The sequence below is a fragment of the Chanodichthys erythropterus genome, chromosome 14, assembly GCF_024489055.1.
Source record: "Chanodichthys erythropterus isolate Z2021 chromosome 14, ASM2448905v1, whole genome shotgun sequence".
NCBI lineage: Eukaryota > Metazoa > Chordata > Actinopteri > Cypriniformes > Xenocyprididae > Chanodichthys > Chanodichthys erythropterus.
The window spans coordinates 14,552,728-14,577,240 of NC_090234.1; the positions used below are offsets into that span (position 1 = coordinate 14,552,728).

A 24,513-nucleotide genomic window follows, 5' to 3' on the forward strand; every position below is an offset into this window, starting at 1 on the left:
CTAACATTAACAAAAATAATACTTTCTGTATCAAATGTAGCTGTTGCTCAATCTTAGTTAATGCATTAAATAATGAGAAGTGTTTCCTGTTGTTCTTTATGGCCTAATTCTTTTGCACTTTAATCTGTTTGAAAATGTTTACTTTATATTTTCGGTGTATTGCATTATTGTATTTAAACATTCAGAGTTCATTTTGTTATTACAAAAAGATTTCTTAAACCTGTTATACTATGACGACACTTTTTTTTTGCAACTGATTTCAATGTCGTGATAATGCTGTATACCGTGATAAAAGCTTCAGCAATTAATCGCAACATGAAAATTTGATACCGTCACATGCATGAGAGAAACAAGGTGAAGTTCAGCATTTAGTCGCTGGTTTGATTGACTGACACACAGACAAAGATCATCTGACTGTACATGAATCATTAATATCAGAATGAACACAGTTACTGACATGTTGTTGCATTACTGTCGAGTCCATATCGTAAAAGTCTGTTTGCACCGAAATGCGATTGATTTACCAAAGAATCCACAGTGAAATGTACCAAACACAAATAAATAAAGCTCAACTGAGACATTCACATTGTTAAAAATATTCCTAGCATTAGGATCCTTTGAAAGGTATAGTCCTGTATCGCTCTTCTCATCTCACTAACACACCAGTGGGCGGGGCTAACGCTGCAATGATGAAGTAGGCGTTGATTTCTTTTGTGGAGGCGGAGTTTCACCTATCACATTCCAGGATCAGCCGTTCGCTTGGCTTGGTAACATTAAAAGCTGTTTTTGGACTAACAAGGAAGTTTTCAGTTCTGAAACTTATAGTACGATGACCTCTTATATATCAAAAGCTCAAGGAAAATTTGATTTCTCAGTTCATGAGCCCTTTTTAAATAAAGACAGGGTTTTCATTCTTTGGGTGAACAGTTGTTGTACATGTGTGATGTTCATTTAGTAAGTTTGTGTTTGTCTTTGTGTGTCCAGCTCAATAAACACCGTCTGTGCTAGCTGCTGCGCTCTTGCTGTTGTACTCAAACTCTTACCGCGTTTCTTTTGAGGCTGTGATGCACGCACTGACATGCATTTCGCCTGTGTTGAAGGATTGCAAAAAATGCCTCTGTATGATAAAAAAACATCTGATGCACAAATGCAACAGCAGACTCTATCGCTCACTGGTCTCGTCCTCCACAGGGAGGAACCGTGATCGGCAGCGCCCGCTGTAAGGCCTTCACCACACGAGAGGGGCGTTTAGCTGCGGCCTTTAACCTGGTGAAGCGCGGCATCTCTAACCTGTGCGTCTGTGGCGGTGACGGCAGCCTCACGGGGGCCAACATCTTCCGCTCGGAGTGGAGTGGACTCCTCGATGAGCTGGTGAAGAAAGGTACTAAATCACACTAATGTGCTCTGATGATGTGCACAGGGATTTATGGGAAAAATAGTTTGCCATTAGATGCATCATCACTAACATCACCAAACACAGCTGAAGCAATAATGACTGAACTGATGTTTTAAGGTCATGAAAGCTGACTCAAGCTCACGAATGATCAGTCGGGCAGTAAAGTTTACTCATGATAAGAATCATAAATCTTTATGAATGCCATATCAAAGTGTCAAAGTGAGGCATTGTCTCTGCAGAAGTGTTCAGGAAGCCATTTTGAAATTGTAGTTTCCCAAATTTCCTCATAATGTAAAGTTCAACTACAGTCAACTACAGAAATGTTCATTTAAAGTTGTTCCATTGAAGAGGTCATTTTTTATTTTTTATTTAAAGAATTATTTTTATTTTATTTTACATGTATTCATTCAGTTAGTTAATTGAATTTATTAATTTCATATTAATTAATTTATTCATATTAATAATAATTGTATTTTTAATTTTTTTAAATGTATTTTACATATATTCATTAATGCATTCAGTTAATTAAATTTATTAATTTAAATATTAATTTATTCATATTAATAATAATTGATTTTTTTTTTATTTTACAGTTAATTAAATGTATTAATTTAAATAATAATTAATTAATTTATATTAATAATAATATTATTTATTTATTTATTTTACATGTATTCATTCATTCAAATTTAAATTAAATATTTAATAATTTATTCATATTAATAATAATTTATGTATTTATTTTACATGTCTTCATTCATTCACCTAGTTAATTACATGTATTAATTTCAAAATTAATTTATTTATTCATATTAATAATAATTGTATTTATTTATTTATTTTACATGTATTCAGTCATTCAGTTAGTTAAATTAATTAATTTATTACTATTAATAATAATTGTATTTGTTTATTTGTTTATTTTACATGGCACCAGGTTTATTATTGTTAACTAAAACTATTAAAAAAAGTTTCTGTTAATAATTTGTTAAATAAAGCTGAAATAAAATTTAAAAAACAAACTAAATAAAAATTAGAAATGTTGCCTTGGTTTAGATTGTAAAACTACAATTATTGACTGAAAATAAATAAAAACTAAAACTGAAATAAAAGTAAATTAAACCCAAAATATAAATCTTAAATTAAAAAAAAAGATATATTTAAAAAAAGGCATATAGTGAAATGACTCAAATTAAACTAAAGTGAACATGAAAACTAAAAATATGATAATAAATCCAACTCAATATATTAATAAAACTAAAATATCTCCCTTGCACAAACAGTAACACCATCATTTATATAACTCGTTGAACATATTGATGAACAGCAGCGTTCTTCTAAATATAATTGTGTGGACAGATTTTGATCTGAATGAACTGATCATATACACATAACTCCTCATTCACAGGTCGAATCACAGCAGAAACGGCGAAGCAGCACGGGCACCTGAACATCGTGGGTCTGGTGGGCTCCATCGATAATGACTTCTGTGGAACGGACATGACCATCGGCGCTGACTCCGCCCTCAACCGCATAACTGAGATCATCGACGCCATCACCACCACAGCCACCAGGTCAAACGAACACCACTACTAAACTACTGAACTACTACTGCCTGCAAGAAAATAAGACGGTTTACTTCATCTAGTGGCCAAGGCAACATTTATCATTTTAATTTAGTTTAACTTGATGTACTAAAATAACTAAATGTAAAACTAAAATAAAAATTAATAAAAACTATATAGATGTTTAAAAAAAACATACTAAAATGACAAAAATACAAAACAATAACTAAAACTTAACTGAAATTAAAATAAAAATGGAAAATATAACAATAAACGTTATCTAAAATAAAATATTACATATGAAATATTAAATATAAATTTTTTTGTAATTTTGTTTAACTTGATGTACTAAAATAACTAAATGTAAAACTGAAATAAAAATTAATAAAATCTATATAGACATTGGAAAAAAATGCTAAAAATTACAGAAAAATAACAAATTACAAAAACTTTAAAATTAAAACAAAAATAGAAAATAAAAAATACACTAACTAAAATAAAATACAATACAAAAAAATAAATATTTTTTTAAATTTAGTTTAACTTGATGTAATAACTAAATATAAAACTAAAATAAAAATTAATAAATCATATATAGACATTTAGAAAACAAACTACTAAAATGACAAAATTACAAAGCAAAATTACTAAAACTTTAACTAAAATGAAAATGGAAAGTATAAAAATAAACACTAACTAAAATAAAATATAAAAAGTAAACTTTTTAATTTAGTTCATCTTGATGTACTAAAATAACTAAATGTTAAACTGAAATAAAAATTACTAAAAATATATACACATTTTAAAAAAACAATCTACTAAAAATAACAGAAAAACACAAAATTACTAAAACTTTAATTAAAATAAAAATAAAAATGGAAAGTATAAAAATAAAAAATAATTGAACTTACTATAATAGTATCTCAATGATACTAAAATGACACTGGCTGTAAGACGTGTGTAGATAAGAAAATATAATATAATTAGTGTAAAATTGATTTGAAGGTTTATTGGTTGATCATAATCATCAGGCTGTGATGACTGTGATTTCCTGTTGTTTCCTCATTTGTTCAGGAATGCACTGAATGTGTGGAATTCTTGTCTGGTCTCGTCTCGTCTCTCTTATTTTCCACACACACTGTTTTCAGCATTATGCTGTCAGACAGTTGCACATAGGCAGATATACATTGTTCAGATAATCTACAGCATGTTTTCACCATATTTTGTGCTCACTATGTTTTATTGATTCTTTTTTCAGCCATCAGCGCACATTTGTGCTCGAGGTCATGGGTCGCCACTGCGGGTGAGTTTCCGCTGCGTCTCTGTGAGAAAAACTGCACAGACACCAAGAGGGTCATGGGAAGATTACATAAAGTCTGAACATGTTTAGATTTGAGATGATTTGAGAGGCCTATAGCAACCACCCAGAACATCCTGGCAACACTGTTATTTTCAGTATTGTTTATATATTACAGTATTTATTAATATTATTAATACTTCTATTATTAAGTTTTAGTAATTTTGTTGTGCTTTTTAAACTTTGCTACGTTTTTATTTTTATGTAAAGCTTTCATTTTTATTTCAGTTTTAGTAATTTTAGTACCTCAAATTATATTTCTATAAACTTTTATTTCTGTTAATTGCCAAGGTAACATTTCTAATTACGTATACAGAGCCCCACACATGACATGCAGGAAATAAAGTAAATCGTGTGCACTATTTACTATTTCCTTCCCTCGATTTACTAAATCGTGCGCACGATTTACTTATTCGTTCCCTCGATTTGCTAAATCGTGTGCACTATTTACTATTTTGTTTCCTCGATTTGATAAATCGTGTGCACGATTTACTTATTCGTTCCCTCAATTTGATAAATCGTGTGCACTATTTACTTATTCGTTCCCTTAATTTGCTAAATTGTGCACACTATTTACTATTTTCTTCCCTCGATTTGCTAAATCGTGTGCGCTATTTACTATTTTCTTCCCTCGATTTGATAAATCGTGTGCACTATTTACTATTTCCTTCCCTCGATTTGCTAAATTGTGCACACTATTTACTATTTTCTTCCCTCGATTTGCTAAATCGTGTGCGCTATTTACTATTTTCTTCCCTCGATTTGCTAAATTGTGCACACTATTTACTATTTTCTTCCCTCGATTTGCTAAATCGTGTGCGCTATTTACTATTTCCTTCCCTCGATTTGATAAATCGTGTGCACTATTTACTATTTCCTTCCCTCGATTTGCTAAATCGTGCGCACGATTTACTTATTCGTTCCCTCGATTTGCTAAATCGTGTGCACTATTTACTATTTTGTTTCCTCGATTTGATAAATCGTGTGCACGATTTACTTATTCGTTCCCTCAATTTGATAAATCGTGTGCACTATTTACTTATTCGTTCCCTTAATTTGCTAAATTGTGCACACTATTTACTATTTCCTTCCCTCGATTTGCTAAATTGTGCGCACGATTTACTTATTCGTTCCCTCAATTTGATAAATCGTGTGCACTATTTACTTATTCGTTCCCTTAATTTGCTAAATTGTGCACACTATTTACTATTTCCTTCCCTCAATTTGATAAATCGTGTGCACTATTTACTTATTTGTTCCCTTAATTTGCTAAATTGTGCACACTATTTACTATTTCCTTCCCTCGATTTGCTAAATTGTGCGCACGATTTACTTATTCGTTCCCTCAATTTGATAAATCGTGTGCACTATTTACTATTTCCTTCCCTCGATTTGCTAAATTGTGCGCACGATTTACTTATTCGTTCCCTCAATTTGATAAATCGTGTGCACTATTTACTTATTCATTCCCTTAATTTGCTAAATTGTGCACACTATTTACTATTTTCTTCCCTAGATTTGCTAAATTGTGCGCACGATTTACTTATTCGTTCCCTCAATTTGATAAATCGTGTGCACTATTTACTTATTCGTTCCCTTAATTTGCTAAATTGTGCACACTATTTACTATTTCCTTCCCTCAATTTGATAAATAGTGTGCACTATTTACTTATTCGTTCCCTTAATTTGCTAAATTGTGCACACTATTTACTATTTCCTTCCCTCGATTTGCTAAATTGTGCGCACGATTTACTTATTCGTTCCCTCAATTTGATAAATCGTGTGCACTATTTACTATTTTGTTTCCTCGATTTGGTAAATCATGCGCACTATTTACTTATTCGTTCCCTCGATTTGCTAAATCGTGTGCACTATTTACTATTTTGTTTCCTTTTTTTTTCTAAATCGTGTGCACTATTTACTATTTCCTTCCCTCGATTTGCTAAATTGTGCGCACGATTTACTTATTCGTTCCCTCGATTTGATAAATCGTGTGCACTATTTACTATTTCCTTCCCTCGATTTGCTAAATCGTGCACACGATTTACTATTTTGTTTCCTCGATTTGCTAAATCGTGCGCACGATTTACTTATTTGTTCCCTCGATTTGCTAAATCGTGTGCACTATTTACTTATTCGTTCCCTTAATTTGCTAAATCGTGTGCACTATTTACTATTTCCTTCCCTCGATTTGATAAATCGTGTGCACTATTTACTATTTCCTTCCCTCGATTTGATAAATCGTGTGCACTATTTACTATTTCCTTCCCTCGATTTGCTAAATTGTGCGCACAATTTACTTATTCGTTCCCTCGATTTGATAAATCGTGTGCACTATTTACTATTTTGTTTCCTCGATTTGCTAAATCGTGCGCACTATTTACTATTTCGTTCCCTCGATTTGCTAAATCGTGTGCACTATTTACTATTTTGTTTCCTCAATTTGCTAAATCGTGTGCACTATTTACTATTTTGTTTCCTCAATTTGATAAATCGTGTGCACTATTTACTATTTTGTTTCCTCAATTTGCTAAATTGTGCGCACTATTTACTATTTCCTTCCCTCGATTTGCTAAATCGTGCACACGATTTACTTATTCGTTCCCTCGATTTGATAAATCGTGTGCACTATTTACTATTTTGTTTCCTCAATTTGCTAAATTGTGCGCACAATTTACTTATTCGTTCCCTCGATTTGATAAATCGTGTGCACTATTTTCTATTTTGTTTCCTCGATTTGATAAATCGTGTGCACTATTTACTATTTTGTTTCCTCGATTTGCTAAATTGTGCGCACAATTTACTATTTCGTTCCCTCGATTTGCTAAATCGTGTGCACTATTTACTATTTCCTTCCCTTCGATTTGCTAAATCGTGCACACGATTTACTAATTTGTTTCCTCGATTTGCTAAATCGTGCGCACGATTTACTTATTTGTTCCCTCGATTTGCTAAATCGTGTGCACTATTTACTTATTCGTTCCCTTAATTTGCTAAATCATGTGCACTGCTTACTATTTCCTTCCCTCGATTTGATAAATCGTGTGCACTATTTACTATTTCCTTCCCTCGATTTGCTAAATTGTGCGCACAATTTACTTATTCGTTCCCTCGATTTGATAAATCGTGTGCACTATTTACTATTTTGTTTCCTCGATTTGCTAAATCGTGTGCACTATTTACTATTTCGTTCCCTCGATTTGCTAAATCGTGTGCACTATTTACTATTTTGTTTCCTCAATTTGCTAAATCGTGTGCACTATTTACTATTTTGTTTCCTCGATTTGCTAAATCGTGTGCACTATTTACTATTTTGTTTCCTCGATTTGATAAATCGTGTGCACTATTTACTATTTCCTTCCCTCGATTTGCTAGATTGTGCGCACGATTTACTTATTCGTTCCCTCAATTTGATAAATCGTGTGCACTATTTACTTATTCGTTCCCTTAATTTGCTAAATTGTGCACACTATTTACTATTTCCTTCCCTCGATTTGATAAATCGTGTGCACTATTTACTATTTTCTTCCCTCGATTTGCTAAATTGTGCGCACGATTTACTTATTCGTTTCCTCAATTTGATAAATCGTGTGCACTATTTACTTATTCGTTCCCTTAATTTGCTAAATTGTGCACACTATTTACTATTTCCTTCCCTCAATTTGATAAATCGTGTGCACTATTTACTTATTCGTTCCCTTAATTTGCTAAATCGTGTGCACACTATTTACTATTTCCTTCCCTCGATTTGCTAAATTGTGCGCACGATTTACTTATTCGTTCCCTCAATTTGATAAATCGTGTGCACTATTTACTATTTTGTTTCCTCGATTTGGTAAATCATGCGCACTATTTACTTATTCGTTCCCTCGATTTGCTAAATCGTGTGCACTATTTACTATTTTGTTTCCTTTTTTTTTCTAAATCGTGTGCACTATTTACTATTTCCTTCCCTCGATTTGCTAAATTGTGCGCACGATTTACTTATTCGTTCCCTCGATTTGCTAAATCGTGTGCACTATTTACTATTTCCTTCCCTCGATTTGCTAAATCGTGCACACGATTTACTATTTTGTTTCCTCGATTTGCTAAATCGTGTGCACGATTTACTTATTTATTCCCTCGATTTGCTAAATCGTGTGCACTATTTACTTATTCGTTCCCTTAATTTGCTAAATCGTGTGCACTGCTTACTATTTCCTTCCCTCGATTTGATAAATCGTGTGCACTATTTACTATTTCCTTCCCTCGATTTGCTAAATTGTGCGCACAATTTACTTATTCGTTCCCTCGATTTGATAAATCGTGTGCACTATTTACTATTTTGTTTCCTCGATTTGCTAAATCGTGCGCACTATTTACTATTTCGTTCCCTCGATTTGCTAAATCGTGTGCACTATTTACTATTTTGTTTCCTCAATTTGCTAAATCGTGTGCACTATTTACTATTTTGTTTCCTCGATTTGCTAAATCGTGCGCACTATTTACTATTTCGTTCCCTCGATTTGCTAAATCGTGCGCACTATTTACTATTTCGTTCCCTCGATTTGCTAAATCGTGTGCACTATTTACTATTTCGTTCCCTCGATTTGCTAAATCGTGCGCTTGATTTACTGTTTGTTTCCTCAATTTGATAAATCGTGTGCACTATTTACTATTTTGTTTCCTCAATTTGCTAAATTGTGCGCACTATTTACTATTTCCTTCCCTCGATTTGCTAAATCGTGCACACGATTTACTTATTCGTTCCCTCGATTTGATAAATCGTGTGCACTATTTTCTATTTTGTTTCCTCGATTTGATAAATCGTGTGCACTATTTACTATTTTGTTTCCTCGATTTGCTAAATTGTGCGCACAATTTACTATTTCGTTCCCTCGATTTGATAAATCGTGTGCACTATTTTCTATTTTGTTTCCTCGATTTGATAAATCGTGTGCACTATTTACTATTTTGTTTCCTCGATTTGCTAAATTGTGCGCACAATTTACTATTTCGTTCCCTCGATTTGCTAAATCGTGTGCACTATTTACTATTTTGTTTCCTCGATTTGCTAAATCGTGCGCACTATTTACTATTTCGTTCCCTCGATTTGCTAAATCGTGCGCACTATTTACTATTTCGTTCCCTCGATTTGCTAAATCGTGTGCACTATTTACTATTTCGTTCCCTCGATTTGCTAAATCGTGCGCTTGATTTACTGTTTGTTTCCTCAATTTGATAAATCGTGTGCACTATTTACTATTTTGTTTCCTCAATTTGCTAAATCGTGTGCACTATTTACTATTTTGTTTCCTCGATTTGCTAAATCGTGTGCACTATTTACTATTTTGTTTCCTCAATTTGCTAAATCGTGTGCACTATTTACTATTTTGTTTCCTCGATTTGCTAAATCGTGCGCACTATTTACTATTTCGTTCCCTCGATTTGCTAAATCGTGCGCACTATTTACTATTTCGTTCCCTCGATTTGCTAAATCGTGTGCACTATTTACTATTTCGTTCCCTCGATTTGCTAAATCGTGCGCTTGATTTACTGTTTGTTTCCTCAATTTGATAAATCGTGTGCACTATTTACTATTTTGTTTCCTCAATTTGCTAAATTGTGCGCACTATTTACTATTTCCTTCCCTCGATTTGCTAAATCGTGCACACGATTTACTTATTCGTTCCCTCGATTTGAAAAATCGTGTGCACTATTTTCTATTTTGTTTCCTCGATTTGATAAATCGTGTGCACTATTTACTATTTTGTTTCCTCGATTTGCTAAATTGTGCGCACAATTTACTATTTCGTTCCCTCGATTTGATAAATCGTGTGCACTATTTTCTATTTTGTTTCCTCGATTTGATAAATCGTGTGCACTATTTACTATTTTGTTTCCTCGATTTGCTAAATTGTGCGCACAATTTACTATTTCGTTCCCTCGATTTGCTAAATCGTGTGCACTATTTACTATTTCCTTCCCTCGATTTGCTAAATCGTGCACACGATTTACTATTTTGTTTCCTCGATTTGCTAAATCGTGCGCACGATTTACTTATTTGTTCCCTCGATTTGCTAAATCGTGTGCACTATTTACTTATTCGTTCCCTTAATTTGCTAAATCGTGTGCACTGCTTACTATTTCCTTCCCTCGATTTGATAAATCGTGTGCACTATTTACTATTTCCTTCCCTCGATTTGCTAAATTGTGCGCACAATTTACTTATTCGTTCCCTCGATTTGATAAATCGTGTGCACTATTTACTATTTTGTTTCCTCGATTTGCTAAATCGTGCGCACTATTTACTATTTCGTTCCCTCGATTTGCTAAATCGTGTGCACTATTTACTATTTTGTTTCCTCAATTTGCTAAATCGTGTGCACTATTTACTATTTTGTTTCCTCGATTTGATAAATCGTGCGCACTATTTACTATTTCGTTCCCTCGATTTGCTAAATCGTGCGCACTATTTACTATTTCGTTCCCTCAATTTGCTAAATCGTGTGCACTATTTACTATTTCGTTCCCTCGATTTGCTAAATCGTGCGCTTGATTTACTGTTTGTTTCTTCAATTTGATAAATCGTGTGCACTATTTACTATTTTGTTTCCTCAATTTGCTAAATTGTGCGCACTATTTACTATTTCCTTCCCTCGATTTGCTAAATCGTGCACACGATTTACTTATTCGTTCCCTCGATTTGATAAATCGTGTGCACTATTTACTATTTTGTTTCCTCAATTTGCTAAATTGTGCGCACAATTTACTTATTCGTTCCCTCGATTTGATAAATCGTGTGCACTATTTTCTATTTTGTTTCCTCGATTTGATAAATCGTGTGCACTATTTACTATTTTGTTTCCTCGATTTGCTAAATTGTGCGCACAATTTACTATTTCGTTCCCTCGATTTGCAAAATTGTGTGCATGATTTACTATTTCCTTCCCTCGATTTGCTAAATCCTGCGCACGATTTACTTATTCGTTCCCTCGATTTGATAAATCGTGCGCACGATTTACTTATTCGTTCCCTCGATTTGATAAATCGTGCGCACTATTTACTATTTTGTTCCCTCGATTTAAAGAAATTGTCTGCATGATTTAGTAAATCACGGGAATGAAATAGTAAATTGTGTGCATGATTTAGTCTACTATTTTTTCCTGCATGTCATGTGCTGTGCTTCATATATGTAAAATAAAAAAGTTCACTTTTTTTTTTTGGTTAATGTTTATTTTTATATTTTCCATTTTCATTTTCATTTTAGTTAGTTTTAGTAGTTTTGTTGTGCATTTCTGACATTTTTATTAGTTTGTTTTTTTAAATATGTCTATTCTATTTATATATTTGAGCTATTTTAGTACATCAAGTTAAACTTTTTAAACGTTTTAAGTTTTAAATTTTTTTATTTCAGTTGTTTTTTTATATTTTCCATTTTAATTTTAGTTAAAGTTTTTGTAATTTTGTTGTGTGTTTTTGTTATTTTAGTAGTTTTTATTCCTTTATAGTTTTTATTCATTTTAATTTCAGTTTTAGATTTTGTACTGCAATTCCATCCTGTACTGTTTATTAATTTTCCCAAAAATGAAAATTCTTTTACCATATACTCATCCTGACAGTTTTGGTTAAGTTAATGTCAGAATTTTAATTTAAGTATCACTGTTGGCCAGTATGTGACTGTAGTGTTGGCATCACTGTTCTCCTGCAGTTATCTAGCGCTGGTTTCAGCTCTGGCGTCTGGAGCTGATTGGCTGTTCATCCCTGAAGCCCCTCCTGAGGACAGCTGGGAAGAGCTCATGTGCACTCGACTGGGAGAGGTGAGCCCAGAACATGTGACTTTGGGCCGCTTTGATAGATCATTGCACAATGACTGATTTATGAATATATCATCAGTTCTCATGCCATTAGTTGGTAATTAGTGTTATTTTGATGATGTTTAAAATTGATAATATAAATATGAAACAAAAGCTCATTTCAGTTTACGTATCAGTAATTTGGCTGTAATTTATGTTTATTTCAATTTTAGTACTTTTAGTAAACTTATGTTATTTCAGTTAGGTTTTTCATCTATAGTATTTTATTACATGGCTCTCTGAAATGCTAAATTCTGATACGTTTTTCATCTGGTATTTAGATTTTATTTTATTTCTGTCTTGTATATTTTCAAATGTGCTTCATATGGTAACATCCAAATCCGTTGGTTTTATGCAAGTCAAAAATATTATTTAATATTAAAGAATCAGCCTGACTACATTAAGTTGCACCAATAAAAGTCATTTTCATATTTCAGAGAAATAACTCCTTTCGATAACAACACCCCAGTTTCACGTCCATATCATTTTAATAATTGACTCATGGATGTGTTTGTTCAGAGCCGCAGTAAAGGATCCAGACTGAACATCATCATCATCGCTGAAGGAGCCATCAACAAAAGCGGTGAACCCATCACCTCCAACTACATCAAAGACGTGAGCGAAGCTCTTCTGCTCTTAAAGGGACAGTTCACCCAAAAATGACAATTCTGTCATCATTTACTCACCCTCAAGTGGTCTCAAACCTATATGATGTTCTTTCTTCTGCTGAACACAAAAGAAGATAACCAAACAGTTGATGGACCCCATTGACTTCCTTAGTATGGAGAAAAAAAATACTATGAAAGTCAATGAGAACCAGAAACATTCTTCAAAATATCTTCTTCTGTGAAATTTATACAGGTTTGCAACAACTTGAGGGTGAGTAAATTATCACATAATTTTAATTTTAGGGCAAACTATCCCTTTAAAGTTATTTTAGTACGTTAATTCAATTCCTAGAGATATCATTTACACAAGTTTTAGTGTTTTCATAAAATGTACCATAAGTTTGCTTTTATTAAATGTTAGCCATATGTTTTCTAGAAGTGATATGAAGTTCTATGGAAGCTTTTTTCTGCCATGGAATAAAAAAAAAAGGTAATTGTGACTTTTAATCTCACATTTCTGACTATTGTTCTTGCAATTGTGAGTTTATATCTCACAATTCTGAGAAAAAAAGTAAATTACCAGTGATAAACTTGCAATTGTGAGAAAAAATGTTAGAATTGTGAGATAAAAAGTTGTAGATTTAAATCTTAAAAGTTTAAATCTTAAATTTTGACTTTTTTCTCGCAATTCCGAGTTTATATCTCACACTTCTGAGAAAAAAGTCGGAATTGCAAGAAATAAAATCAGAATTGGAAGATATAAACTCAAATTTGATAGAAAGTGCCAGAATTGGAAGATATAAAGTAACTTTTAAGTAACTAGTAACTTTTTGCAAGGAAAAAAAGGTCAGAATTGTGAAATAAAAATTGCAATTAACTCTTATTTTTTATTTAGTGGTGGAAACAAGCTTCCAAAATAAAAAGTCTTCTGTAGAGACGTTTCAAAGCTGGAATTGAAGTCCTTTCATAATTGATCAATTTTGCAACTCTGTATTTTATGTGAAGCTGCTTTAAAAAGGATGTGTATTGTATAAAGCACTATAGAAATACATTTTGGCAAAAAAGAGATCTTATTACACTGCTTGACCAATCAGATGTGTATAAATGAGCATGTGATTTGCAATTCTGTGCAGCTGGTTGTGTCGCGGCTGGGTTACGACACCCGGGTCACTGTTCTGGGTCACGTCCAGAGGGGCGGGACGCCGTCAGCCTTTGACAGAGTTCTGGTAAATAAACCCTTCAGTGAAACCCTCAGAAGAGTTCTGAGTAATGGGATGATTATTTAACATGAGAAGCAGATGAGGTTGAAGAATCCTCTGTGTTTTGTGGTGTAGAGCAGTAAGATGGGCGTCGAGGCCGTGGTGGCCCTGTTGGAGGCGGGACCGGACACTGCCGCCTGTGTGATCGGCTTATCAGGAAACCAGGCCGTGCGTCTCCCGCTGATGGAGGCCGTAGAGATGGTGAGTCTTCAGCAGTGCACTGTTTTGTTTGTTTTTTGTTCTAAAATGATTTTTACAATCTAAAATAACTGTTTTGTATTTGAATATATTTTAAAATGTAATTTATTCCTGTGATCAAAGCTGAATTTTCAGCATCATTACTCCAGTATATACAGCCAAACACTGAAAGAAAACCAGTTGTATCAGTTGGTTTTCTGTTTATTATTATTCTGCATGTTTATAGCTATCATACAAACTTCCAGAGTTTCTGTGGGTCTTAAAAAGTCTTAATTCGCTCTTACACAAATTAAAGGGTTAGTTCACCCAAAAATGAAAATAATGTCATTAATTACTCGCCCTCATGCCGTTCCACACCCATAAGACCTTCGTTCATCTTCAGAACACAAATTAAGATATTTTTGATGAAATCCAATGGCTCCGTGAGGCCCTCATAGCCAGCAATGACATTTCCTCTCTCAAGATCCATTAATGCACTAAAAACATATTTAAATCAGATCATGTGAGTACAGTGGTTCAATATTAATATTATAAAATGACAAGAATATTTTTGGTGCACCAAAAAAACAAAATATCGACTTATTTAGTGATGGCCGATTTCAAAACACTGCTTCAGGAAGCTTCAGAGCGTTATGAATCTTTTGTGTCGAATTATGATTCGGATCGCGTGTCAAACTTCTGAAATCACGTGACTTTGGCGCTCCGAACCGCTGATTCGATACGCTGATTCATTTATGCTCCGAAGCTTCCTGAAGCAGTGTTTTGAAATCGGCCATCACTATATAAGTTGTTATTTAGTTTTTTTGGCGCACCAAAAATATTCTCGTCGCTTTATAATATTAATATTGAACCACTGTACTCACATGAACTGATTTAAATATGTTTTTAGTACATTAATGAATCTTGAGAGAGGAAATGTCATTGCTGGCTATGAAGGACTAGCCATCAGCCATCATATTTCATCAAAAATATCTTAATTTGTGTTCTGAAGATGAATGAAGGTCTTACAGGTGTGGTAGCGACATGAAGGTGAGTAATAAATGACATTATTTTCTTTTTTGGGTGAACTAACCCTTTAAGGCTTTAAAAAGGTCTTAAATCAGAGCTGAAGTCATGGCATTAAATGTTGCAAAAAATAAATATCTTCCCCAGTATTTTTGTCCTGTTTTCCAGTACAAATATCTAAACACCTTTGATACATCTATTTGAGATGCATAAAATGAAGTCTTGAAAAAAAATTATTTATTTATATCTTTCATGATACCTGTTACGAAAACTTCCCTTTGAATAAAGTTGAATTTTCAGCTCTTGTTTTAATCACACTTGATTCATTTTTGTGTGTGTGTAAATTTCACAGAAAACTCATTTTACATCTCAAGTGCAGTAAATGTTTCTTGATTTAAGAATCTTTAGACAACTACACTAGAAAACAAGACAAAAATACTGAGGAAGAACATCACTTTTTTTGCTGTGTGATCAGAAGTTACAGTAAAAGATATTTCCATATTATATTGGTTGGGAGCAGAGCAATTCAAGCTGATTTTGTTTTGTTTTTTAATTAATTAAAAAGTAATAGATATTTGTTGGAAGTGTTGCTAATACAATTCATTATGTTTCTCCCTAGACATTTACACTTAGAGAACATATTGAAGTATTAATTTCCTTTCAATTTATTCCTTACATTTTCTTTACTCGGTCTTACCCAGGTCTTTTATTTACCTTCATAAAACCTGCAGAAACTCTGTCTTCAAAAAGTTCATTAAAACAGTTCATTCGTAATTTAGCAATGAATTTGACTACCAATCTTTTGTTTTGTCTCAAATAATTTCTCACATTATTAAGACACCAAATGAATAGGGTCAAATTTACAACTAATTAATGACTTCCCCAGTTAATTAAACACTGTATATTAAGACATACAAGTTTTCTGAAATATATGCAAATTATGCATTGTCTAATTAAATATGCATTACTTTGCATAAATTCCCAATACAGAAATCTGATAATTGGATAAAGCTGGGTTCAAAACTACTATTAGAGTTAAAGGTTTTTACAGAGGGGATATGAGATTTCTCTTTTCATTACTCCATAAAAATACTGTCAACAACCAGAACAAAAATCATCATATTTTTATGTATAACATTTTCTATAAAGCAGGTGAATGATAAATGAACAAACCTTCAGAACATAGATAGGAATAAAACTAAAGTTTGATGAATGTAAAGCTGCTGAAGTGGAGATTTCTGACTCAAACTCAACGCCTAGAAATCATAGACACAAATAAAGTGTAATAAAATAAACACTTAATGTGTATTTTGGATGTCGTGGAAGCAAAATAGCCCAAAATCGCATCATTAAACCAGTGCGTGAAGAACAGTAGTTATATCTCGCCTTAAGAGAATCATTTTACTCTCTTTCTTAAGACTAAAGAGGTTCAGAGGGCCATGAATGAAAAGCGGTTTGAAGAAGCCATCCAGTTACGGGGCAGGTGAGAAGAACCCTTTCAGATTCATTATCATCCGTGTTCATTAGCAGAGGTCAAAGTCTGAGTGAGTAATAATGACTCAAATGACACTGTTTACAGGAGTTTTGAGAACAACTGGAACATTTATAAGCTGCTGGCCTATCAGAAACCTGCTGCGGTCCAGGTAACACATGAACACTAAACCTGATTTCAACTCATTACAGACACAATTGTTAGTTTTTACATTCAAGTCATTTGTTGCCACTGGTACTTATGCGTTTTTATTGTAGCTGTCAGGGTGTACGGATCATAAAATCCTAATCTTGAAGTCAAGTCAGCTTTATTTCTGTAGCGCTTTAAACAAAACAGATTTAAAAATAAGTAATAAACAGGGTAAAAACAGAAACAGTGATGAAAACTTAAATATGAGACTAATTCTAATTCTCTTGAATGACAAAAGCATTTTTTTTCTCTACATTTTTGAATGATTTCATTTAAAACCATCCAGATGCACAGATTGACTTCCATTAGAAAAGAGCAAATGTTTGGTGCTCAGTGAAGAGTTGATTAGATCCTAGTTTCCTGTTATTCATTATTTCCTGCGCTTTGTTCTCCTCAGAGCAACTACTCCATGGCCATCCTGAACGTGGGAGCTCCAGCCGCCGGCATGAACGCTGCGGTGAGGTCGGCGGTGAGGGTCGGTCTGGCCACAGGACACCGGGTTTACATCGTCAGCGATGGATTTGAGGGTCTGGCCAAAGGAACGGTAAAGAACCATGCATTCGAATGATTTCTGTAATAATGCTTTTAATGCAAAGTGACTCTCAGAGCAACTCTAGAGATGAGCTTCATGTGTTCATGTCCTCATATAGATGCTGAAAACACCACGAGCGTCACGTGTGCTTAGGGCTGCAGATACCGAGTATTCTACCAATAATTGCATCGATTAATCGAGTAATCGGATAAGAAGTAGTGCAATGCAATACTAAATATACAAGAGAAAATGTAATAATTTGTTTCCTTTTTAGAAACATTTATATTTTTTGGCTGAAATTGCATTCATTAATATCTGTGAAAACTAAACCCATTTAGTGCATTTAATTGCTATATAATGCAAATACAAAAATCTAAATAAAATGTAAAAATCAATTTCAAATGACTTAAAAACTAAGAAGGTAATACAACTAAGGCATAAATCAAAATAATAGCAAGAGGAAGAAAGGTAAGACGGTATTTTTAATAAAAAAAACTGGACAGCAGCATTCAGACATGTTAATAGTTCATTTAATGCGGGTTATATGGCGTTATTATTATGAAAAATGTCGAGAGGGCATTATCAAATGCACGAGCAATCTCTCCGCTCACAGGCGGATTCCCTTCTCGCACAAAACTGGTTCGCTCAGATATCACATGTGCATGCTCAAACTTTGTCCTCCTGCATGAGCAGCCGTGAATCTAGAATTGTCTTCTCTCCAGGATTTAATGTTGCCATAAGCGCAACATTATAGTGTGGGCACCCACCGGCAGAAACATTAATTGGTGCATATGCCAGGTTTGCCAAAAAATGTAAATCAATATTTATGTAGCATAATAGTTGTAAATTTATCTCATGTGTCCTGCATTGTCCCGCAAAATCACATCTACTGTCCTGCAACAGATCAATAGCCAGGTGGTCACCCTAGATTTAAATAGTCTTTTTGTGCTTTAATGGACTATATGCACGGTTACTTCCTGGTTGTCGTTAAGCCAGCTCGAGCACTTCCGGTGAACTGTTCATTCTGTAGTCGTTGTACATCGATACAAAACCATCAATGGTTGACTTTTTAATGTTGTATTCATATTTTAATGCAGTTATCACATTTACCTAATTTGCCAATAAACCAGATTTATTGATTGCAATAAAGACGAAGCTATTGGGACGTTTTAAAACGCGGTGTCTGTAATTAGACACGCACATACATTTTTTCCCCAGCACATCAAATGTTATTTTTAATGTGACAACCATAAACATTATTTGTTCATCCTTCTGAGATTGTCCCCATTGTAAAATCGAACTTTTAAAAATGTAGGAAATGTAACCTTTGATAGAAAACACTTATTTAAAAATAAAAAAGACAATAATTACCACTTTAACCAGCAGGTGGCGGCAAAGTAGCATATCAGCCATTTTCTCTAAACGTTTTTCACTTCGTTTTTGACTAAATATTAAACATTATAAAATAACTAGGTTTAAAATACATTTTGTCAATGTGAAGTATGAAAAATCTCATGAAAAACAATAACTTTTATTGTGAATGACACAGAAAATGAGCGCCGCTCTCTCTTCATAATCACAGCAGCTGTCAGTCAGTGCAGTGCAAGATCAATGATTTCAGCACACTTGTGAAAACACATTTTATACAATTAATCTAACTAAAGTGCACAATAAATATTTAATTTTTGAAGTTTTTTTTCCACATAAAAGTGGGAAAACTAATGGTCGAATTGAATTTAGCCGAGGAGGAACATTGAGGTACGTCTTTATTTATTTATGCTGTCTTACGTTTGAATAACTAAATTATTGCTATGCCACACTATTTAAGTGACTATATTCTGATTATAAACTAATTATTACACTACTGATGCTCAACACACCAGCACATGACTCTCACCGGAAGTTTTCGAGCTGGCTTATATTAATGCGGAAGTTCTAAAGAACGCTCCGTGCATATAGTCCATTCCATGTCATTTCATGTTACAGTACTGTAAATTCCATTTTTATGATTCCATGATTCCATCCACACATCGCGGAAATCATAGGTATCCAATATGGCAAAAAAGAATGATCTTATTATCCATAATCTCCAAATGCATACAACAAATCCAAACACAAAAAATATTAAACAGAGTAGTATAATCTATTTCTGTTATTTGGAAAGAACATAATTAATATTAATGAAACAGTAGCATGAAATCCCACTGTTTTATCTGATGTTGTATAGGTGAATGAGGTGTCGTGGAATCAGGTGGCCGGTTGGACGGGTCAGGGCGGCTCTCTGCTGGGAACTAAACGGTTTGTCTCCTTTAAAAATCAGTGCTTTTCTCACTGGCTCTTTATTTTCATCACAGCTTTGTGACCCTCAATGTTTTCCAGAACCCTCCCAAGCACCTGCATGGAGAAGCTAGTGGAAAATCTCAACAAGTTCAACATCCAGTCGCTGTTTGTCGTCGGTGGTTTTGAGGTACAGGAAAATGTTCATGCAAATGAATAGATATGCTACTTATTCTATGTAATGTGTGTCTTTGTTCTTCAAAGAGCTTGCTTTGTTGTTACAACAACCAGATCAGATCTATTTCATGGGGGGCAAAAAATAATTGTTTTTACGTTGTTCAAAATTTTGGCAGAATATTTTTGCCATATCGCCCAGGAATATTTCCAATCTATATTATCTTCCATGAAACACAAAACGAGATATTAAATGAGGCAAAGTCCGAGCTGCTCTTTATGATGTCTGACTGTGTTTTCTGTCGTGTTCAGGCGTACGAGGGCATACTGGAGCTGGTTGAAGCGAGGGGACGCTATGATGAATTATGTATTCCCATGTGTATCATCCCTGCCACCATCAGCAACAATGTTCCAGGCACTGACTTCAGTCTGGGCAGCGATACTGCGGTTAATGCAGCGATGGCCGTAAGTACAGGACACACACCACTCAAGTTCACTTTTCACATCAACATTGATATATATTCTCTTTTAGATTTACTGTTATCGACATATAATGGAGAAATCACAGGATTTTAAAACCTTGTGAGCTGCCTATTCACAATAGACGATTTTGCTAGTATACATCTGAGAACATTTATTTTGCAGTTTCCTATGCATGCTCAGTCGCAATTTGAATTGAACTCAGAATCAATCCTGAATTTTTGAGAGTTGTTTCAGAATTATGATGCTTCAGAGATTTTCCTGCAGAATTGGGTTACTTTTTCACTGTTGCCGCAGGTTGATTTGCTACTCCATGGGTTGAAGCAACCCCACCAATGAGATATTTAACCCCTGAAATTTTTACCGGGATACCCCGTGGAAAGCGATTGGGCTAGTTTTAGACTCGTTTTGAGAGGTAATTGAGTGGATTTTGTGGTAAAAACCTGGCAATCCCGTTTGCATTGTTCTTTTGCGCATACAGAACCATGATCTGTTCACACTGGAAATCTGATATTGGCCACATACAAAAAAATCTGATCAAAAATTGGAATTGAGCATTAAAGGATTAGTTCACTTTCAAATAAAAATTTCCTGATAATTTACTCACCCCCATGTCATCCAAGATGTTCAGGTCTTTCTTTCTTCAGCTGAAAAGAAATGAGGGTTTTTCATGAAAACATTCCAGGATTTTTCTCCATATAGTGGACTTCACTGGGGTTCAACAGGTTGAAGGTCCAAATGCAGCTTCAACAAGCTCTACATGATCCCAGACGAGAAATAAGGGTCTTATCTAGAGAAACCATCGCTCATTTTCTAAAAGAAATTTTTTTAAGTTTTTTACATTTTAACCATAAATGCTCATCTTGAACTAGCTCTCTTCTTCTTCTCTATTAGAATTCCAGCGGTGTAGACACTGCTAAGTGTATTACTGCCCTCCACAGGTGAAAGTTTGAACTAAGTAGTCATATACATATGCTAGTGCAAGTATATAACAATTAGTTCAAACTTTGACCTGTGGAGGGCATTAATACATTTAAAACTTAATTTCTTTTCAACTGAAGAGAGAAGGACATCAACATCTTGCATGATATGGGGGTGAGTAAATTATCAGGAAATTTTAATTTGAAATTGAACTAATCCTTTAAGGCTCACAGTGTGAACGTAGCCTTGGTGCAGGTTAGTGTAATGCTGTCTAAGATGCCTTCTTTTGCCTAATGCTAAAGCAGCATTGCATGTACAGTATATTTTGTGGACAAGGAAATTTCATAATGCATCACAAGTGAGACAAAAAGTTAAATTTAGTGAAAAGCTTGTATCTGAAAAGATCATTTTTAATTGATCAATAGTTTCGCTGCATTCTTTGCCCAGTTTTTGACTTGAAGTGTGTCTTTGTTTGATGAAGAGCTGTGATAAGATCAAGCAGTCGGCCACAGGGACCAAGAGGAGGGTGTTTGTGGTGGAGACTATGGGTGGATTCTGCGGTTATCTGGCAACCACCACGGGCATCGCTGTCGGTGCAGATGCTGCTTACATCTTTGAAGATCCTTTCAACATCCATGACCTCAAGGTAGGGCTATGCAATATGTATAGTTTACGATAATATCATAATTATTGTTTTAATGATGTGCAAGCTGATATTATGGAGCAAAAAGTGCATTTTAAGAGTGCATTTTAATTCCATGTTATAATGATTTTATACGACAGTTCTATAAAAAATAAGATAACATTTTCCCAATGCTGCTCACATCTATATATAGAAGAACAAACACTGTTTTTCTGTTGTTGCGACACTTTTTTTAGACCAATGTGGAGCATTTGACGGAGAAAATGAAGAAGGACATCCAGAGAGGTCTGGTGCTGAGGTAACAAGCCGCCTGTTCATCTGTCCACCTTAAAGGCACCTTAATGACAGTTTAATGTGTAAAACTGCTCTGTTCACAGGAATGAGAAATGCCATGAGCAATACACCACTGATTTCATCCATAAACTCTACTCTGCAGAAGGGAAAGGCGTGTTTGACTGCAGGGTCAATGTCCTGGGACACCTGCAGCAGGTACAAACTCATGCTTAATTACACAACTCATCAATTTAACAACTGAGCTGTCGTGATGTCTGATTCTAATGCAGCATCATCACTGAAAAGGTACTTCTTGAGTGACACATGAATAGAGTTCTTATGAGCTTCCCTTTCAGCATCTCTGTGCATCTTGAAGCACACTTCGCAGTTGATTTCACACACAAATACTCTAATTAGTAAATATAGTAATTTCTAATTAGTTTCAATACATACGGAGCCCCGGACATGACATGCAAGAAAGAAATAGTAGGCTAAATTGTGCTCCTGATTTACTAATTCGTTCCCTCGATTTATAAATCATGCACATGATTTATAAATCGAGGGAAAGAATTAGTAAAACGAGGGAACGAATTAGTAAATCGAGGGAACGAAGTGGTAAATCGAGGGAACGAAGTGGTAAATCGAGGGAACGAATTAGTAAATCGAGGGAACGAAATAGTAAATCGAGGGGACGAAATAGTAAATCGAGGGAACGCATTAGTAAATCGAGGGAACGCATTAGTAAATCGAGGGAACGAATTAGTAATTGAGGGAACGAAATTAGTAAATCGAGGGAACGAAATTAGTAAATCGAGGGAACGAAATTGTAAATCGAGGGAAAGAATTACTAAATCGAGGGAACGAATTAGTAAATCGAGGGAACGAAATAGTAAATCGAGGGAACGAAGTGGTAAATCGAGGGAAAGAATTAGTAAATCGAGGGGACGAAATAGTAAATCGAGGGAACAAAGTAGTAAATCGAGGGAAATAATTAGTAAATCGAGGGAACGAAATAGTAAATCGAGGGAACGAAGTGGTAAATCGAGGGAACGAATTAGTAAATCGAGGGAACAAAATAGTAAATCGAGGGAACAAAGTAGTAAATTGAGGGAAAGAATTAGTAAATCGAGGGGACAAAATAGTAAATCGAGGGAAAGAATTAGTAAATCGAGGGAAAGAATTAGTAAATCGAGGGGACAAAATAGTAAATCGAGGGAACGAAATAGTAAATCGAGGGGACGAATTAGTAAATCGAGGGAACGAATTAGTAAATCGAGGGAACGAATTAGTAAATCGAGGGAACGGATTAGTAAATCGAGGGAACGAAGTAGTAAATCGAGGGAAAGAATTAGTAAATCGAGGGAAAGAATTAGTAAATCGAGGGAAAGAATTAGTAAATCGAGAGAACGAAATAGTAAATCGAGGGAACGAAGTGGTAAATCGAGGGAACGAATTAGTAAATCGAGGGAACGAATTAGTAAATCGAGGGAACGAATTAGTAAATCGAGGGAACGAATTAGTAAATCGAGGGAACGAATTAGTAAATCGAGGGAACGAAATAGTAAATCGAGGGAACGAAGTGGTAAATCGAGGGAACAAATTAGTAAATCGAGGGAACGAATTAGTAAATCGAGGGAACGAATTAGTAAATCGAGGGAACGAAATAGTAAATCGAGGGAACGAAGTGGTAAATCGAGGGAACGAAATAGTAAATCGAGGGAAATAATTAGTAAATCGAGGGAACGAAATAGTAAATCGAGGGAACGAAGTGGTAAATCGAGGGAACGAATTAGTAAATCGAGGGAACGAATTAGTAAATCGAGGGAACAAAATAGTAAATCGAGGGAACAAAGTAGTAAATTGAGGGAAAGAATTAGTAAATCGAGGGGACAAAATAGTAAATCGAGGGAAAGAATTAGTAAATCGAGGGAAAGAATTAGTAAATCGAGGGGACAAAATAGTAAATCGAGGGAACGAAATAGTAAATCGAGGGGACGAATTAGTAAATCGAGGGAACGAATTAGTAAATCGAGGGAACGAATTAGTAAATCGAGGGAACGAATTAGTAAATCGAGGGAACGAAGTGGTAAATCGAGGGAAAGAATTAGTAAATCGAGGGAAAGAATTAGTAAATCGAGGGAAAGAATTAGTAAATCGAGAGAACGAAATAGTAAATCGAGGGAACGAAGTGGTAAATCGAGGGAACGAATTAGTAAATCGAGGGAACGAATTAATAAATCGAGGGGACGAATTAGTAAATCGAGGGAACGAATTAGTAAATCGAGGGAACGAAGTGGTAAATCGAGGGA

General features: G+C 34.4%; 1 protein-coding gene across 1 annotated transcript in view; it reads left to right on the forward strand.

The window, feature by feature from the left end:
- pfkla (phosphofructokinase, liver a) overlaps nt 1-24,513 on the forward strand; it is a 40,279-nt gene that overhangs the window by 4,817 nt on the left and 10,949 nt on the right. Inside the window, exons 4-19 of the mRNA XM_067410727.1 lie at nt 1,192-1,381; nt 2,805-2,970; nt 4,220-4,264; nt 12,009-12,117; nt 12,673-12,768; nt 13,895-13,987; nt 14,096-14,221; nt 16,642-16,706; nt 16,803-16,866; nt 17,302-17,448; nt 19,664-19,734; nt 19,816-19,903; nt 20,200-20,352; nt 21,770-21,934; nt 22,168-22,229; nt 22,309-22,420. Of these exons, the coding sequence (XP_067266828.1) occupies nt 1,192-1,381; nt 2,805-2,970; nt 4,220-4,264; nt 12,009-12,117; nt 12,673-12,768; nt 13,895-13,987; nt 14,096-14,221; nt 16,642-16,706; nt 16,803-16,866; nt 17,302-17,448; nt 19,664-19,734; nt 19,816-19,903; nt 20,200-20,352; nt 21,770-21,934; nt 22,168-22,229; nt 22,309-22,420 (1,752 nt within the window). The remainder of the gene's footprint in view (nt 1-1,191; nt 1,382-2,804; nt 2,971-4,219; nt 4,265-12,008; nt 12,118-12,672; nt 12,769-13,894; nt 13,988-14,095; nt 14,222-16,641; nt 16,707-16,802; nt 16,867-17,301; nt 17,449-19,663; nt 19,735-19,815; nt 19,904-20,199; nt 20,353-21,769; nt 21,935-22,167; nt 22,230-22,308; nt 22,421-24,513) is intronic.